At 42.0% G+C, this 19062-nt stretch overlaps 1 protein-coding gene across 1 annotated transcript in view; it reads right to left on the bottom strand.

Moving 5' to 3' along the window:
- si:dkey-237i9.1 (SEC14-like protein 1) overlaps positions 1 to 16501 on the bottom strand; it is a 38617-nt gene extending 22116 nt beyond the window's left edge. Inside the window, exons 1-2 of the mRNA XM_053418388.1 lie at positions 16124 to 16501; positions 14632 to 14721 (exon numbers count right to left, since the gene is read on the bottom strand). Coding sequence (XP_053274363.1) covers positions 14632 to 14694 — 63 coding nt within the window. The 5' untranslated portion in view covers positions 14695 to 14721; positions 16124 to 16501. The remainder of the gene's footprint in view (positions 1 to 14631; positions 14722 to 16123) is intronic.
- Positions 16502 to 19062: the final 2561 nt, after the last annotated feature.

Below are 19062 nucleotides of genomic sequence, written 5' to 3'. Positions count from 1 at the left end.
AGGGACAGAGCGCCTGGGGATTTCTGATCATTGCTCTTGAGAGATTAATGAACGCTTCTGTGTTTGACTATGGTATGCATGTGAGAATGCATACAAATGGGAAGAGAAAAGACACAGATAAGAAACAGGGTAGGATAATAAAGCTTCACACAGAACTGTATTAAAAGAGTTCAGACCAAAGTTATCTTGCTACTCATTTCAAAACACTAAAGCTGAGGATGAAATGAAAGAAAGTCAACCAACAGAAAATACGCCACGCATTTAGCATTTAGCTACCACGTATTGGCAGCTAAATGCAATGGCAAACACAAAAACACATGTTAACACTGTTACAATATACTGCCCATGTTCCTATGACTGTCACATAGCTGCTGCATAGGTCTGAGTCACTATCCACTGCAGCATGATTGCAGGCTAAAATGCTCTAAAGGGTCATTGTGGGCGAGTATGTGCGTACACATTCATCTGTGTCTTGCAGAGCAGAGCTGGGTGGGGGAGGGGAGCTATTGGGGCAGCATCTCAACCTTGCAGCAGCAGCAAAGACACTGAATGGATATACTGGTGATGGGTGAATGAAATCCGCTAAAGAACTTTCTCACAGGCCCCCAAAGTCACGTGGTGCTGGCAGTACAGTCCTCCTTTAAAAGCAACACACCGGACAATAAGCTCCTCGCCCAAGGCTGTTACTCTTCATTGTTTTTAGCAGAAAGCATCTAGCTGAGTAAGTGAATCAGTCACTGCAGGCACAGCTCTGACAGATTCATTCAGTAGAGTGGTTGAAACATTTTCGGAACCAGAATAGACAGGTACAGTACTGGGAAAGCTGATGAAAAAAATCAAACATGAACCGCTAAATCGTAAAACTTGTCACTGGAGCAGGCACACTAAACCTGAACACACTATTTTTCAATGGACACATTACCTCAACAACACAAAATCTATGGATTAATCAAATTAATGTTAGATAAATTGTTAGCCTGCAACAAATGAGGTCAGTGACCATTGGTCGGTTGCTGAAATAGGCCTACTTCCCTAATAACTTTCATCACTACTGTTATGGAAGTTTTCTGGAAGCAGGTGAAAGGAGAACTCAGGCAGCAGCTGATGTCTTTTTTTTTTTTTTTTTTTTTATAAACATTTTTATTGATTTCACATTTGCAGTGGACAGTACAATCAAAGAGAGTTTCATTTCCATTTTGTATAACCCCATGCCCATCCCTCCCATCCCAGAGATCTTCAAACATTTTAACAACAGCATAATATACCAGATCAGTTTTAGATAACACGACATACAGAAAAAGATAAATAAATAAATAATAAACAATGACAATAATAGAATAATAATGTAATAAAAATAAATAAATAAAATAACATAAAATAGATAAAGAAGGGTGGTGTAATATAAGTTGTTTGCTGCCTGCGTCTCTACATGCTTAACTGATCAGCCCATTATTCAGGGTCAGATTGAGTACCAAGAGTCATATCCAATGGGGTGGGGGTCGGCGGACTATTCAAGGTGTGAACAAAGGATCAGGGGGACGTTTCAGTGGCAGGAAGTTTATCGACATAATCCAGGAGTGATTTCCAGTGCGAATAAAACTTGTCAGGGCGGCCTCTAAGGCTGAATTTGATTTTCTCCAGTTTCAATAGAAATAATAAATCATGTAGCCAGGATTTGAAGGAAGGTGGCTGGGAAGATTTCCATAAGAGAAGAATTTTTCTACGTGCAATCAAGGACGCAAAAGCTATAACATTTTCCTGCAGGGATGTGGTTACAAGTTCATCCGGAGGTACTCCAAAAATAGCTATCTGTGGTGAAGGACTAACTGGTATACCTAGGATGTCAGAGATAGTTTTAAAGATTGATTGCCAATAATTTACCAACTTGGAGCATGATCAGAACATATGTGTCAGATTGCATGGCGTCTGAGAGCATCTATCACAAATTTCAGATGTCTTGTCTGGGTAAAGTTTGAAGAGTTTGTCTTTGCTATAGTGCAACCTGAAAAGTACTTTAAATTGGATAACAGAAAGTCTGGCACAGCTAGAAGAGGAGTTAACAGCTTTCAACGCTCCTTTCCAAAGAGCATCGGAGATGCCTATCTGGAGCTCAGTTTCCCAGCCGGTCCTGCTCTTATTCACAGATGAATCGTTTGTTGGTGATAAGAGATTATAGAGATATGAGACATGGCCCTTAGGCAACGACTTAGCCTGGAGAACCAGATCCATGCCGCTGAGGGGTGGGGCTTGTGGAAACTGAGAAGAGTAGGTTCGAGCAAAATCGCGAAGTTGGAAGAAGCGAAAGAAGTCTGTATTACCCAATCCGAAGGTTAAACATAGTTGGTTAAAACTAGCAAAAAGTTCGTTCATGTACAAGTTTCCCAGGCATCTCAGGCCTTTATTTTCTAGAGTTGCAAAGCGGGAGTCAATCTTGGCTGGTATAAATAAGTGGTTATTACGCAGAGGTGTAGCCTGAGGGAGGGAGAGCCATCCAAACCGTTTCCTGATTTGAGTCCAGATTTTTAATGTATTAATTACAATGGGGTTGGATGAGAAATTTGTGAGAGAGAGGGGGAGGGTACTACATACTAGTGCTTGAAGGGATGTGGAACATGAGCTCTCTTCCAATGGGCACCAGCCCTGTTGAGGAGAGGTGAACCACAATAAAATCTTTTGTGCATTAGCCGCCCAATAGTACCCAAGGAGATTGGGCAGTCCTAGGCCACCCTCCGATCTACTCCTCTGGAGCAAGAATTTATTGGCTCTGGCTCGTTTACCTGCCCAAATGAACGTGGATATGATGCTATTGATACGGTTAAAAAGTGAACAGGGGAGGTAGATTGGTAAGCATTGAAAAAGGTAAAAGGTACCTTGGCAAGATATTCATTTTTACCGTTTGCACTCTACCTGCTAAAGACAGCTGCAAACGGCTCCATCTCTGAAGATCCCGTTTGACTGCATCAGTCAGTACCGAAAAGTTTTGTTCTTTCAGCGTGCGCATAGATCGAGTGATCATTATTCCTAGATATTTTATGCCAACCACAGAAGACTTAAATGGTATGAGATGAGTTGGGATTTCTGTAGCTAGTTGGTTTATTGGGAACCACTCACTCTTGGAGATGTTGAGTTTATATCCGGAGAATATGCTAAAAGAGTTCAGGATTGAGAGAATAGATGGAAGGCTTGACAGGGGATCGCTTACATACAGGAGTAGGTCATCCGCATACAATGAGACCCTATGTTCCTCTCCATGTCTCCTTATTCCTTTCAATCCCCCTTCTGATTTCAATGCTATGGACAACGGCTCAATGGCAAGCGCAAACAGCAGTGGAGAGAGAGGGCACCCTTGACGTGTGCCACGAAAGAGGGGGAAAGGATTGGAGCGCTGTGTGTTTGTGCATACTAATGCCTGAGGGGATGAGTACAGTAATTTGATCCAAGACACTAAACGTGCGCTAAACCCGAATCGCTGCAAGGAAGAGAAAAGGTAAGGCCATTCTACTCTATCGAAGGCCTTCTCGGCATCAAGTGAGATAACCATCTCCGGATCTGTAGAGGAGGATGGAGTATGAATGATGTCGAGAAGTCTCCTGACATTAGAAAAGGAGTGCCTCCCGCTGATGAACCCCGTCTGGTCCTCCGAGATGACTGAAGGCATAATTGGCCCCAAACGGCGTGCTAAAATTTTCGAAAGTATTTTCACATCTACAGGTAGTAGTGAAATTGGCCCATATGATGCACAGTTTAGAGGGTCCTTGTCTTTTTTATAAATGAGTGAAATGGAAGCTTGCATTAGGGTGGGTGGCAGAGAGCCCTGGCTGTATGAATAGTCAAACATCTCCAAAAGTAGAGGGGCTAGCTGATTAGAAAACCGTTTATAAAAGTCAACGGGATATCCGTCAGGGCCCGGTGATTTGCCACTATTCATTGAGCTTATTGCTTCTTTAATCTCAGAGAGTGTTAAAGGAGCGTCCAGCGCGAAACTTTTGGTACATCTAGATTTTGAAAGAAAGTGTCTATATGGGTTTCATCATCGGGGGATTCAGATTTATACAGTTGTTGATAGAATAAACTGAATGAGGTATTCATTTTAATAGAGTCGGTCACTACCATGCCTGATTCATCTCTTATCTGAATGATTTGGTTGGATGCTTGTTTGGCCTTTAGCTGGTGAGCAAGGAGACGCCCAGCCTTGTCGCCGTGTTCATATAGTGATCCATAGGAACGGAGAAGTAGTCGTTCAGCGTCTGTTGTAAGGAGCAAGTCAAGTTCTGTCTTGAATCCAAGTCTGTCTTTATATAAGTCCGGAGTATTTGTTACTGCTAACGATCTATCTAGGTCTGCGATTAATCTGTCTAGTTCTTCCCTACGCATTCTGCGTTGTTTATTTGCATAGTAAGCATATGAAATTATCTTGCCTCTAAGAAAAGCCTTCAATGTGTCCCATAGCAATGATGGGGAGGTTTCCTCATTTTTGTTAGTGTCGCAGAAGACTGAGATTGAGTCAGAAATATGGTTACAAAATTTTTCTTCTCTAAGTAAAAGAGGATCGAGACGCCAGGTTCTAAAATGTTTGGGTTTTAGGTCGAAACGGAGATCTAGTACTAAGGCTGAGTGATCTGAAACTGTTATGGGTAAGTATTGAACATCAATAAGAGAAGAGATAAGAGTTTTATCCACTAGGAAGTAATCTATACGGGAGAAAGAACGATGGGCGTGGGAGAAAAAGGAATATTGACGAGAAGATGGGTTCGTAAATCTCCAGGGATCGACATAGCCAAACTGGTCCATGATAGCAGACAGGGTTTGTGACATCTTTAAGGGCGGAATAATTCTGTGGCTCGATCTGTCAAGAACTGGGTCGATAACACAATTCAAATCCCCTCCAAAAATCAAAGTATGAGAGTCCAGATTAGGAATTAGAGAAAATACTGAATTGAAGAAATTTTGGTCATCCCAATTAGGGGCGTAGATTGATGCCAATATTACAGGCTTTTGGTATAACATACCAGAGATAATTGTATAACGTCCTTCTGGATCTGTGATAATATTACTGGAAGTAAATTGAACATTTTTCCTGACTAATATGGCTGTCCCTCTCGTCTTGCAGTTAAATTGAGAGTGAAAGATTTGTCCTATCCATGGTCGGTTCAACTTTCTATGGTCAGTTTTTAGCAGGTGTGTCTCTTGAAGTAGAATCACATCAGCATTCAGATTTTTGATATATGTCATTACCTTAGTCCGTTTTAATGCGGCATTTAAGCCCCCCGTGTTTAAAGAGGTGAACCTTACCACTTGCCCACCGGTGGTCCCTCCATCTAGTGAGCCAGTCATATTACAGCAAAAGGTATAAAGTGTATCAGGTCAATTCTAAGACGCAGACAGCAAGAGATGAGTAAAATAATAACAAATAATGTCAAAAACTTAATAAACCACAAAACAGTGAAGCTTGTCAGTACTGAACACACAAAAAAGGTCTCTTTACCCACACTTCCCCCCACCCCCCAACCCCATCTGCAAGGAGACCTAGTCTCCTGCTCTTGCTCCCTCCCATGTCCCCCCCTGCCCCTAGGAATGTCATCCACTCCTAAACTAACTTGCTCATACTTCCCTTTCTGAAGCATCTCTCCTCGAAGAATCATCTCAGAACCCGTAACTGAACAAGTATTATAATGTATTATATAATCCCTTTGAACCTTTAACAAAATACTTCAGAATACCCCCCCAACATGAGGTGGATAGCATATAAAAAAATAAAATATTCTGTGGAATGTGGGCTATTACATAGTGAACTATGACCCATGTACAGTGTTGAATATAATTATTTACCCTTACCATATTAAGTAAGCCTTCGAAACCAAGCAGAACAGGCCAACTCCTGTGCTTAGTTAAACGCAACCTTAGTCAAAACTTATAATTATTGTGCTTTTCTACATCTAAATAAAGACTACTGGCTCTGTAGAAATTGCAGTTTCAAGTAAATAAAGAGAGAAAATTCTGCAGTATACTCCTGAACATTTAGTTCTCATACAACCAGATAATCATTATGAGAACTGTAAAACATGAAATAGAGTGAAAATAATTACAAAAAATTAAATTGTCCGAGTGCAAAGTTAACTCAGTTTACTGCAAGAGAGTGTCTTTGAATGAGACAGCTTAGTCCCCTGGTTCCCCAGGCAGAGACACAGCTGGCACGTTAGCCACCGGCTAGCACAATGATCGGCTATCAGTAGCCCTGAGCAAATACTCTTCAGTCACATATTGTCATTAAACAGGATTTAACAACAGTCATATACCTTTGGCCTGCTATGCATAAATGGTCAGAATTATACTTATCGGTGATCTTACGCCTTACCGGAGCTGAATAGCCTGGCTGGCTAAGCTAGTTAGGCCCCGGGCTCTGTTTGTATCTTGAGGCGAACGCCGCAGCCTCCTCTGGGGAGGAGAACCGCTTCCTCGCCCCATCGCTGAGTGAAATCTGAAGGCGAGCCGGGAAGAGTAGTGCAGGCCTGAGAGCGAGGTTGTACAATTCTGCCATCACCGCCCGGTACTTTGCGCGTTCTTCCACCACCTCTGGAGCGTAGTCTTCAAAGATCAGGACAGTAGTTCCTTCATATTGTAGTTTTCCTCTTCTTTTGCGAGCCTCTCGTATGATCAGATCCTTGATTCGGTAGCGGTGCAGGCGGATGAGTACCGGCCGCGGCCGCGATCCAGGTTGTGGCTTGGCAGTTAGCGCCCTGTGCGCCCGGTCAAGCTCTGGAGGGGAATCTAAGATCTCCTCCCCGAGTAGTTCAACCAGCAGCTTCGAGAAAAACATAGTGGGTGCCGGTCCCTCGATTGATTCTGGAAGGCCGCTGGTTTCCAGTGAGCTGATACGTTGTCCATGATTTACCACAGTGGTCTGCATCTTCTCCAGTCTTGACTCCAGGGCAGCGAAGGAGTTTTTAAGATCCATCGCCATGCTGGCTCTGTGATTTTCCAGCAGATCTTCGATGCTAGTTAAGCATGTGTTAGCGCAGGCCTTCGGAGCTTCATTTTCGTTTTTCTTTGACTGCTTCGTTGTTTTTGACATTATTCCTGGTTCCACAGTATTATACAGGGTTTATGGGTCGTCAGTCCTTACTTGGGTCGTTGAGGGTATATGAAAAGTTCGGGTTTTTGCAAAGTTGGGTTACGGGAGACCGAGACTACACCGCTCTCACATGCTCACCAAACCGGAAGTCGCAGCTGATGTCTTATGCAGAAGGTTTTAATGTAGACTGGATGCATCAAGGAGACCAGAGGGTGAAACAACATACAAACGCTAACAGAGTCACATGAGCAATTGTCACCCCCACAGTCTGAATGTCTCCCACAGCTTCCCAGTATATCTTCCTCTACTTGTGTCAACCATTCTAACAGCACATCCATGAATGGCTAGAATTGCTGTCACTATCTATGTTACCTGTAGGTGTTCACATTCTATTGAATAGTTAAGTCTAAAGTATGAATCCTAAATCACGTTATGTCCTCATGTCTTTCCACTGGTGAAATATGTAAAAGAGTTAAAGATGGGGTCTCTCTGTCAGCGTAACTGAGTTAGATATGAAAGTCCATGAGCGTAGACAAAACAATGTACTGTTGGTTGGTCCTTTATCTATAAGCTTACCTTGGGTACTGCTTGGAGAGAGAAGGGAGTATCTGTGGAATTAGACAGGCTCTATTCTCCTATACAGATATAGTGTAATATACAATATACATAATGTACAGTGGCATATACAGTAATGTTTGAGTAAGTATACTTGTGACACTAGTTTTCACAATTCTTTATCTGACCTTTCACTGTTCACTGTCACTATGGTATGCCACAAGAGATGAGATGATGTCATTTTCAGAACCGGGGAAACTGTGTTGAGCTATGGCTAACTGCTAAGAGATTCTGTAAGTATGTGGCGGCACATTAACGGTATCTTATCAGTGGTTCTGTAACATATACAACATTAATCTAATCCAACGCTTTGGTGAGCCTGTGAATACATTAAGTACACCTCTCTCTCCTCACTCTCTTAGGTCAGAATTGGGTTAACTTAGCTCTTATCCTGAGCTCAGCACCAACTTCATGGCTGACTAAAGTAACATGACTACCGCTAATGGGATATACACTTATATGTGGCTGCCCCAAAATGTTATCTCACACACGGCTACAGACTCATAATATAGGTTAGTTCTTTTTCAGTGGACTTTCACTACAACATAATTAATCTGTATTAACTTGCAATATTGTTTTGTATACGTCGATAGACACAGAGCAAACAGGAATTTGGAATAAAAGTTGGAGCTCAGAGCGAGAGAGAGGAGATGAGAGAGAACTTTGGAAGTCTGGATGGCCCCCTAATGGGCTAACATCCCTGGACTCAAGACTTGGTTGTGCCACACAAGAGTGAGTTTCACATACAAACTTGCTAAGTAAAATAAATCAATGAAATATGTGAATTAAAATAGCTCTCATGTGTCTTTCATACATTTTTACATTCATTGGCAGATGGATCAAACTTTTAATTTTAGACACGGCCTGAGACACAGGCGGATTAAAATAGTAAATCTGTGATGGTAAGGCGCTAGAGAACTGGACTGCCGAAGCCTTAACCAGACCTGGCCATAAGTGGGTCAGGACATGGTGGGACAGGATGTCACCCTGGCAAGGCTGCTTTTCACTGAGCCAGGTTAGACATGGAGAGGAGGGATGAGCCACGTTTAGAAACGCTGGCGCTGCACTAAATAGGCACAAAAATAATGTGTTAGCAATCTGACACTTCGACAAACTTGTTACAGGTGACCCACATACAAACAGTTAGAGGATGAGCAAGGAACTTTAAGTAGATAAGGGGGCAAAAGATAACACAATTAACAGACCACAGGATATGAACTGCAGCACCAAACTAGAAACCCCCCCCCCAAAAAAAAAATGTTTACCATATGCATGTGCAGATTACTTGTGGGATTAGGCTGACTGAACATGGTTAATTAGTGCTCCTGACAGTCAATCAAGTTTGAGGTTTGAAGTATGATTGACCTAATTTCATAAACTCTAATGTTTGTAGCATTAACAATGTGACAACTTATATCTTGAACAGTTAGGTTTTGGTGCCGGTGTTGGTTAGCTAACTTACTGACAGGCAATCACAGATATGCATCTACTGCACGTGTGCTTTTTGCAATAAAACGCTCATGTTTCTGTTTTGCACATTGGAAGCTCAGAATGAAAAAATTCCCTGCAGCCACTCCCACATGGTGTGCAGACAGAAGATGTCACAATCAACAGAGTCAGATAGTTCTCGTCTTTGCTTAAGTAGCATTGGCTTTCTATCATTTCTTATGTATTTTGAAAAAAGATCAGCCTAAATTCAGGAAAGTAAGATGTTGCCATATTTCAATGGAAAAAAGCTTTACATAAGCATGGAACTAGCCGTTTCAGAAATGTTAAGAGATTTACTATAAACCCATTTTTGACTGATGTAATAGGTCTGGGAATCTCAAAGCACCTCAAGATTTGATTCTGAAAACTATTATCGAATTACAAAATACTTTATCAAAGAATTTTATTTCTATACATTGTCTATTTTTCACTTTAATACTGATGCCCTGGCTGTGTACATATTGTATTGTGTGTTCAAGTGTATTTAATGTTTATTGTTAAAGTGTAAAGTGAACGCGGTTTGACGGGAAATCGGAGTGACGACATCCAGACAGGAATTCTGACATGGTAAAAGATGACCGGACCTTTAATGTGCGTCTGTCCTGATCCTAAAGCATTTTAAATGATCCTCAATACGGTGCAAACTTAGCATGTGGCTAAGCCCTTCTCAGTCTCCAAATATTCATTTGGAGATCTGACTGGATTATGTCATGAAAAACCCCTGTAGAATGGCTATACTTTGTTAACTTCTTCAAATTCTAGACAGGTGTTTACTAATAGATTGGCTATACTCTAATACTGTCCTTTACCTGCCTAGACAATGCCACAGGCAGGGAAGTTGCTCATATGACCCTTTCATGAAAAATCTTCAGGAGGCAAGATCTCACTCATATATATTCACTCATCTTAATTTTGGTAAGGAGTTTTGGGCATTATTACTCAAAAGTTGGGGGGAGTGGAAAAGGTAAATTAGCTTTTAAATAAGCAACAGGTTTCAGTCCACCACTTTCTTGGAGTGTGATATAGAGGATCAAATTTTGAAGGAAACATTCCCTGATGGTGGCATTACGCTAGCATGGCACATCCTGTTCCTTCCTAGAAACTCTACTGGGACAGGGGCAGGACCGAAGCACTTTGTCCTCATGGATTAGCCACAGACCTGCACGTTTCCAAGGAGCGGGCTGAGCTTTGGCTCACTTAATACCCTCTCTCTCTCTGTTGAATTTGTGCTAATCTGAGAGTTGGGGGACTTTAGGGAAAGCCATTATCTTTCAAGATCAACTATGACAGCGTGAAGTTAGCAGTTAGTGTCTATCACAGGGTCAGTCAGGGTTTTATTCCACTGGTGACTACTGAAGTCATTCTTCTTTATTGGATATGTGCCAGATGCAACTGTCCCTTTGGGCCTGAAACAACAACAGGAGGGGGTAATGTGTTTTTCTCTAGACATTCCGCTGACTCCCTAAGGATAGACTAGGGGCTCTGAGACTGAGTTGCTGCGATAACAGCAGCAACAGCATCAAATACATTTCCTGTTATTGATATGTCGCAGTTGACTCAAGGGACCGTTGTGGCTGAAGGTGATATAACAAAACTAAAAAAATACTGCTCTTCCTGGGCCTAAAGTAAGGGATCCTCAACAAATACAAGCCAACTTTGTGCAGTGATAAGAAGGCAACAAGCTACTCAATACTACACTTGTAGCTGTCGTTAAGGATGAGAGTGTTGCTGTGTTGTTTACTTTTCTAACATACAGTCGTTCTACAAAGGAAGTTGCCTATAGGAGCACACACTGAAGGTGACGTGGTGTCTTTCACTCTGGCACCGTTGGTGTCTTGTCAGTATTTTGAGGAGAAGGCGTCAATCTTCAGTTGACATTGTTTCTGCAATAAATCACTTTGTGAGACATCATCAAATATAGTCTTCAATTAAGAGTCAAGTCAAGTCCTGTTCAGATTACTTGCACAGCTCTTCATAAGTGTTGCAATCTAAAAGCACTTCACAAAAGCCATATGCCCAAATCCTTAGAAAACTACAATACCCAACGATAAGTAACATTCTTAAACACAAACTTGATTGTCATTTAAATCAGAGCTATATCAGTACATTCTTTTCTAAAGCAGTTATTTCATAATTGTTTTTACAGATTGTTAAACTATCACATTGGACTCTTTTCAATTCAATTCACAAGAAGAGTGTCAAATCTGCCAAATAGCTATTAGCAACCACAATACAGATTATAACATCTTCAATTGTGGGTACAATAAACACTGCAGAACAAAAACAGCTGAAGGGGATCTGAGATCCTGGCCTGCCTTATGTAACCGCACATGCAAGACACAGCAGTTTTAACGAGAGGTTGAAATACTTTGATTGCACCTGTCAATGAGCCGAGTGGCTCCTTGAGGCAAAGTCAGGAGAGGCTGTATTTCATCTAGACTAAAGGAATGCATTTAAGGAGGAATGTAGAGCCTTGGATTTAACCCTCACCCGAATAAATTGGTATTTAAAAGAACTGACAGTATCCAAACAACAGAGTCAAGTAGAGCGAGAACACTAAATTCCTCAAAGCAAAATGTAAAATATAATCCCCCAGCAGACGAAAAGGACAAGCCATTGCTGACAGATATTTCAGACACCACTGACCGAGGCTCTGCAGAGAGAAATAACATGGTTGAACTACACATAAATAGCCATGTGCATTTCTTTTAAACCACTCTACAAAATGACCAGCTGGTTCTTTTTAGCAAAACAGAACGAGTACGCAGGATGTTGTTACATTGCTATGCTGCAATGACGAAAGACCTGCTTTAGAGGAAGTGAGAGGGAAGAGATTTCACTGGATTTTCAATAGAAAGAGCCAGCAAGGGTTGTGACGCACCATTAAGTCTGCTCTGCAGTGTCTGCAGAAACACTCACTGCAGAGGAAAGTCACAAAAGGGGGAAATAATCTGAACGCCGCAAACCCAGCTTAAAAAAAACTAAAATGTAATTTTTTTACAATAGATTCTGACCATGTTGCTCGTGTCCCACCCATTATGTCATACAATACAAAGGAAACCTTTATTTCTACAACAAAATCTGACTTACACTGTATTGTTGCTTTCCTTGTTTAAAGCACTCAGAGCTACTCCAGTCGTTTTTCTTAAAAGTAACTCTAACCCATAAAGCCCATGCAGGTCTGACCTGGTATTATTAATATTCCCCCCTTTGACTTCATGTGTAGATCCAGGTGTCAGCACCAGCCCTCTATTTCTAGCCATCAGTTTGCCCAGTGCTCAATCCAGTCAGTGCTAAGGAGATGTAGTCTTCTGCACCCTCCTTCAGGCTGGTGTACAAAGCTGATTTCCAATTAAAGAAAACGGAACCTGTCTCGAACCTGCAGAGCTAAAAGTAACATAAGTAATTTCCTCATTTGACGTCATTTAAACAAGTGAAGCAGAGAAAGGAACAGCACAAAAATAATGGACCTCTGGCTAGTTCAAATGTTTGACTAAAAGACAGTTTGCATTAGGGATGGGCATAATTTATCGACGATCGATTAATTGATCATTAAGAATTTCGTCGATGAAATAATTTTTTCATCGAGAAATTCGCTAATTACACATTTGACCACGGGGGGCAGTGTTTGAAAAAAACGCCACAGTCCTACTCAGTTACCTGCGACTGGCTGCGAGTTATCGTGTAGTTCCATTTCCAAAGTAAACATGAAGAGGTCACGGCGAAGTGTTGCATGGGACCATTTTGAGTTAAAAAATTACTTGGTTCACTGCCAATACTGCGAAGCTATCCCAGAGACTGGGGGAGATGAGGAGCCTGCGTTGTCTGACACGGACGAGGGGAGCGCAAACACCGGAGCCGCGGCCAGGCTAGCCAAGTTAGCACGGAGCTACCTGTGTATCATGGCGACGTCAGTCCCCTCAGAGCGGGTTTTTCGGCGGCTGGACTGACGGTCACCAGGCTGCGTTCGCGTCTGATCCCAGAGCATGTTAACATGCTCATCTTTCTCAACACAAATCCGTAGGCTGGTGCTGAAGTTGTATGTGAGTTACTGGTTATTTTTATGAAGCTTTCTCGACTCGGTACCTTGTTTGATAGTTTTGAGTTACATTTGGCAAAACCTGTCAGACCTAAGTATTATATATTTGTAGTTGTTGTTTAACATTATGTTTTTACTTTTTTTAAATTATTATTATTTTATTTTAGAGGGGGAAAAAACGGGGGTCAGTTGTGTTTGGTAGCTCCGGCTTCTAGCTGTCGGCTCCGCTGCTTAAGATTACGGCAGCGCATATTTTGTTCATCTTGTAATAAAGATCTCAATGAGGAAACACGCTTTTTTTTTTCACTGCATTTTAATGTAGCTTATAAATAGTGGATTTTTTAACTTGAAAATATTAATGATTAATCGAAAATTCGTCATTAACTCTCCCGACGATCGACGAAGACAATTTAATCGAACGCCCATCCCTAGTTTGCATAATAAGACCAAGACTGCAGGGATGCACCAACACAACATAACCAACAATAAGCAGCTGAGGTCAAATCATTTCAAGTAAACCATCCATCTGCTGTGTGACCTGATTATAGGTCCTAGTATATGTGCTATAGCTTCAGTGTTAAAAATAAAACAGATGTCACAGATGTGACCCGACAGAGAATCAGTGGCTCAAAGTGTTCTATGTGCTCTATGTGCAACCTCTGAAGCTTTTAGTCGGTGCAGCTTCTCAGACATCAAAATGAAAATTAACATAAGTGGAAAAATGCACATACAGAAAGCATAGATGTTAACAGAAACACCAAAGAAAAAAGATAGGTACATTCAAATTCACACTCTATTTAAAAAAAAGATCAACTGGAGCCTGGTGGGCTAAGAACACATGGCAGCGTGTGTGAAGAGTTACCCACATGACATAAGAGAGTGGTGTATATTGTAGAGGTATAACCTCTCTCTAGCAAGTAGAGCACTTGCCAGTATGCGGATACGGTCGGTGTGTTCACAGATCACACTAAATCAGCTTCAACTCTGTTCCTATAATTCAACGCTTTAGTTGTGATGGCGGTTTTATTTGATTCAAAAATGTATGCTGACAGAGCTGCTCAGAAAGCACTCTCAGTGTAATGAAGATGCAGAAACATTGGCAGTAAACTGCCTGCACTGCAGTCTAGCTTAAGCAACAGCATTTTGATTATGTGAACAAATGACAAGCAAGGTGTGTAATTCAATGACTACCCTCTGAGGGTGACCCCTGAAGCGCCCACCCACCAGCATTACATAACGCTGCATCTGTGATCAGGATGCAAGCAGAGACACCATTTGCTAATAACTGAGAAACTGACCATTCGCAGACAATAATTAGAGTCATTGTTTGGATTTTTATTCATTTGACAATTCTCACCCATTCCTAATCTATGGAGTGCAATGCAGGGCTGACCAGTGTACAGGTAGAGACACTTACCTCCATCACCAGCTCAAAGGGTTGCTTGTACACCCGCACGGGGGACTGGTACTTCTGCACCATGATGGGGATTAGATTGACACCAACAACCTGAAGAATAAATCAATCAGAGAAGAAAGAGTCATGATCTTTGTGTAATAAATCAAACCTGATCTAGGGCTGCATTTAATTTGGCATCATCCCGAGATCTGTGTGCTGCTGCTGAGTGAGTGAGTGTCAGGACTACACCATTATAGGAGTCTCTGTGTGTGATTTAATAAAAGGTGTGTTTTGGCTGACTTGATGTTTGTATGATGCCAGGCACAGGGGTGTATGTGTGGGTGTGTGTGTTGGCTAGCAGCCCTAAGAACAAGAAAAGCATGAATAGTGATGAGCAGCGAGGAGGGTGTTTGGAGCCATGGATGAGGATCTCAATGTTCTACATGCTCATTTATCAGGGACTGTCCCGCTGCAAAGGCATTTCACTACTAACTACTGGGGATTTATTCCACTAAGTCCAACTACAGTCACGGCAGGAGCTCAGGTCACAGGTATATACAAGTCACTTCATGTAATCGTACAAGAAATGATCCAACGAAGCATCTGAGCTGAAAGCAGAATGAAAGGAGTCTTCTGGTCGTTTGAAAGGTGCCAGTTGTAAAAGACAAATGTTCATGTGTTTTCATGAAGCAAACCCTCTGGCTTGAAGTTTATCTCCAGTCAGCATGCTGATACACGTTTCTAAACACTGCTATGCCGTGGGAACAAGGCTGCAAGGAGGGGTGTGAGCCTAGTCCCGGCACAGCACTACTTTGAGAGGGATCAGGGCAGGCGGACTAATAATAACCGGGCTGTAGGATCCACAGACAGAACACAAACAGGTCGCCACAGTGTTGATAACTAAACAACACATATATGAACACATAATTACCGCCATGCTTCAGGATCTGTCCGCAACGTCAACAAAGACACGTCAAAGCAAAACAATTACTTCATCAAGAGACTGAGGATGACAGGGTTCCAAACACACCATTCAGCAGTCTCTCTCTCTCTTTCTGGGTCTCTCCGAGTCTAAGTAATTGGCTACAACTATTAAAGTATCACATCGGTTTATCCTTCTCCAACGTCTATGCTTAATGTCTGTGTTAGTATTGGTTAACCACGCTTTCCACTGGACCCGGCAGATATCAGCCAATGTTTTGAATGCTTTCATTTCTAGCATTTGTTGTGGTCTGTTCTGGTATGGTGTCCATGGAACAGGATGTGGTGACAGTCTGAGCTGAGCCACAGCTGAGGAATATCACACTTTGTCAGCAGGTGTTACGTTTCTAGTTAGAAAGGAAATCCCAACACTTGTTGCTGTTTTAACACAAACACCTAGTGAGTAACATTTGCCACACCGACTTGTTAACGTTAGCTTACACAACAGTGGCTAGCGGAGACTAGCCAGCATGCTAGCGCTAACTTTACAGATCGCTGCTAAATTGACCTAAATTGAACAACTCGTGCTTACCGGTGACTCGGACCTCCAAAGAAATGTGGATCTGTTCCGTCTGCTTAGTCGCGTTGTCTTCTGAAAGAGGTATCCGAGGGAACTCTGGCCATTCCAGCTCCTCGGCTCTTCACTTCGCCGGGTCCGTGTAGAGATGAAGCCAGCTGCTAACAACAGTTAGCGTGGCCGTGCTAGCTGGCCATGTAGCTACAAAGCCAACCGTCGAAGCAGGCTCACAGTCCGGCGATGACTGGCATAGTAAGAGGGATAACCGGAAAATCCAGAACCGTTCACCGTGTAATCGTACACACAAACACAGGAGCAGTGTCGCGGGAGGAGGACTGAGTCCCTCTGCCTGTCACCTCCTCCTCTCTCGCCGGGTATTCGCGCCTGTGACGCCGTCGCTCGCTCCTCCCCCAGTTCCACAAGTTTCCACAGCTCAGTTCTTTTCTACCTCTCAGAGCAGCGCAGTGCTGCGTTCACAGAACACGTCTGCTCGGTGAATGACGAACACCAGAGGAGAGTGAGCAATGGTATGATTCATGTCAAATCAGACCTGTAGACCTCTGTTCGCAGCCTTTATGGATTTATTTCAAACTATTTCATGTGAATTCCAGTGCAGTCATATATGACACAATGCAAATATTATTTGTTATGTTTTTTTCAACGAAACCAGATGATTGTCACATGTTTCCAGTGCAGTGTTGAGTGTCTGTTGTGCCTGAGGTAACATATGCCTACAGTCTTCCTGTCCGCAGAAGCTCGATATCTTGCAATGGAGAACAGATACATACACTATCAGATTGTGCATTAACAGTAAATGGGGATGATTTGAACTGATCCTGCTTATTCAAAGCCTCTGCGCATACACACACTTACACAGGGGTATTTTGTTATTGATTGATGAGTAGGCCTGGTCACTGGGGAGTATGGTAATAATTTATAATGTCGCACAACTCAGAGTACCTCTAAGAAAAATGACTGTTCCCTACATTGATTTCATTTCATTGTCAAAGGTAATCATCAATGACTTATTACAATATTTAGATTTGTGAATATGTGATTTAGCAAGTGGCATATTCCAAATAATTATATCACTTTACTTTGATTTGTTGGAGAGTCAATATGCCGGGAAATAAAACAAATATCTTGCCAAAAGCAAAATTAGTGGAGACAAGACCAAAAAATATAAGACAAATATCTTCTGGAGCCCGATGACAGCGAGAGCAATCCACATTAATGTCGTTTTTGTGGCATAACATCAATGAATCCTTTTGAAATTATTTTCTAGAAACTCTGTCTCCATAAATGGGACAGAATAGAAAGAAGAACCTGGATCTGCCCCCTGATCCAGATCTGCACAAAAATTTTGTTGGTTAACTCCTGACCTATACTGCATTCTTCTTCTACTATGTTTCATGGTTATCCATCCAGGTCTTTTGGGGTAATCCTTGGTGGAGGTAATAAAGAGGAAAAACACATTTTAATAAGCCTAAGTAAGTTTTTGACAAATTATCTTTCCAGCTCATATGTTCCGGACATTAGTTTTTTGTTTGTCATCTCACATGTCTGGACTTCTGTGGCCTATAAGCTTCGGTTTAGTTCTCAGAGTTAAATATACTCACATCCTAATTATGTAAGAGGTTTAGTAGCGATGGCGGTGGATGATAGCATTAAGGGGATTATGTTTCAAGGGGCATGCTAGTTGAATTCATGGCTTACACCAAGGTCTGTCCCTACAGCAAATGTGAAAGTTCAAAAGTTTCATTAAAAATACTTACACATGTCATTGTATGTTCATATAATGATCGACTGGAGAATTTGCTTATGGAGAATGTGGTCTATTGTGAATCCATAGCAGCAAAGTCATACACCATTCCCTGATTTAGCATGAAATAGGTGGCAGCAGCTGCTTTGGTTGAGATTCAATCCAGGTCACTGCAAAAGGTCGTTGTGTTGTGTGCTGTTCATTGGATCAGGATGCAAACGTCACCTTCCTCGAGTGAGAACAGAACAAAGACACCATTAAGTTGGGTGTGTAGTGGGCTGGCCAGGCTGAAAGCATATACCAGGTAACTGTGATGTCCTAGAATCAAATCCATCAGTGTGATCAAGAGCCTGAGGTCCATTGATCATGCATCTTAGTGATATGCCACATTGGATCAATAACTGAGTAGATCATAAAAAAATACTGTTTGAACAGAAAAATAAAAAGTCTACTTTATGGCTTGACAACATTTTCAATGGATGTGCAGAGACCTCTAATGGCCAATAGCTGCAATTACAACTCATTGAAATCTAAGAAGGAAATAGAAATTTATCAAGGCCACATCTCAAATCCTCTGTGTTACAAGTACTGAAGCATAAGAGCATTGTTATGTTAGAGTTGGCAGGGCTTTTTTTCATTGAACTAACAATTTATTTCCATGGTGGAACAATTAAATTTTCCAATCAGCTTGGAGGCCTCAGCATTTTCCCTTTCCTGACTAACTCATATCCAACAGTAGTGACAATAAAAGTTAGAAATAAAACAGGTGGCCTTTTCATCTCTCAGGCTAAGGTGACCAACCAAATTATTATTTAAGTTACTGGGCTCCAGGAATTCTCTGTGTTGGGTAATCAGACCTCCACATCACTCCAGACTGAGGGAGGAAGGCAGGGCGTGATGTCAGTGTCAGTGACGTCTTCAGGCCATAACACAATGGAGAGTCAAGGCACCTATGCCACAGAGCGCTTTTATAATTGGAGGCCTTTTTTTCCTCCAGAATCCCCTGAAATGGGCATTAGTGTGGTGGAAGACCATAGTGGTCTCCACCTGTATATGTTCCAGTTGTTGGCTCCAGCCCTAGTCACGCCTGAAGGCCGAGGCAGTTCAAGTACAAGAGAGGGTGGAGGGCCATCTCTGAGTGGTCAGGTCCCGTTAATTAGAAGGCAGATGTTAGTGAACGTTCCAATAGGTC

Source organism: Pleuronectes platessa, chromosome 3 (assembly GCF_947347685.1).
Source record: "Pleuronectes platessa chromosome 3, fPlePla1.1, whole genome shotgun sequence".
Classification (NCBI taxonomy): domain Eukaryota; kingdom Metazoa; phylum Chordata; class Actinopteri; order Pleuronectiformes; family Pleuronectidae; genus Pleuronectes; species Pleuronectes platessa.
Note: the sequence above shows the minus strand (reverse complement) of the source record. Positions and strands in the feature narration are given on the sequence as shown.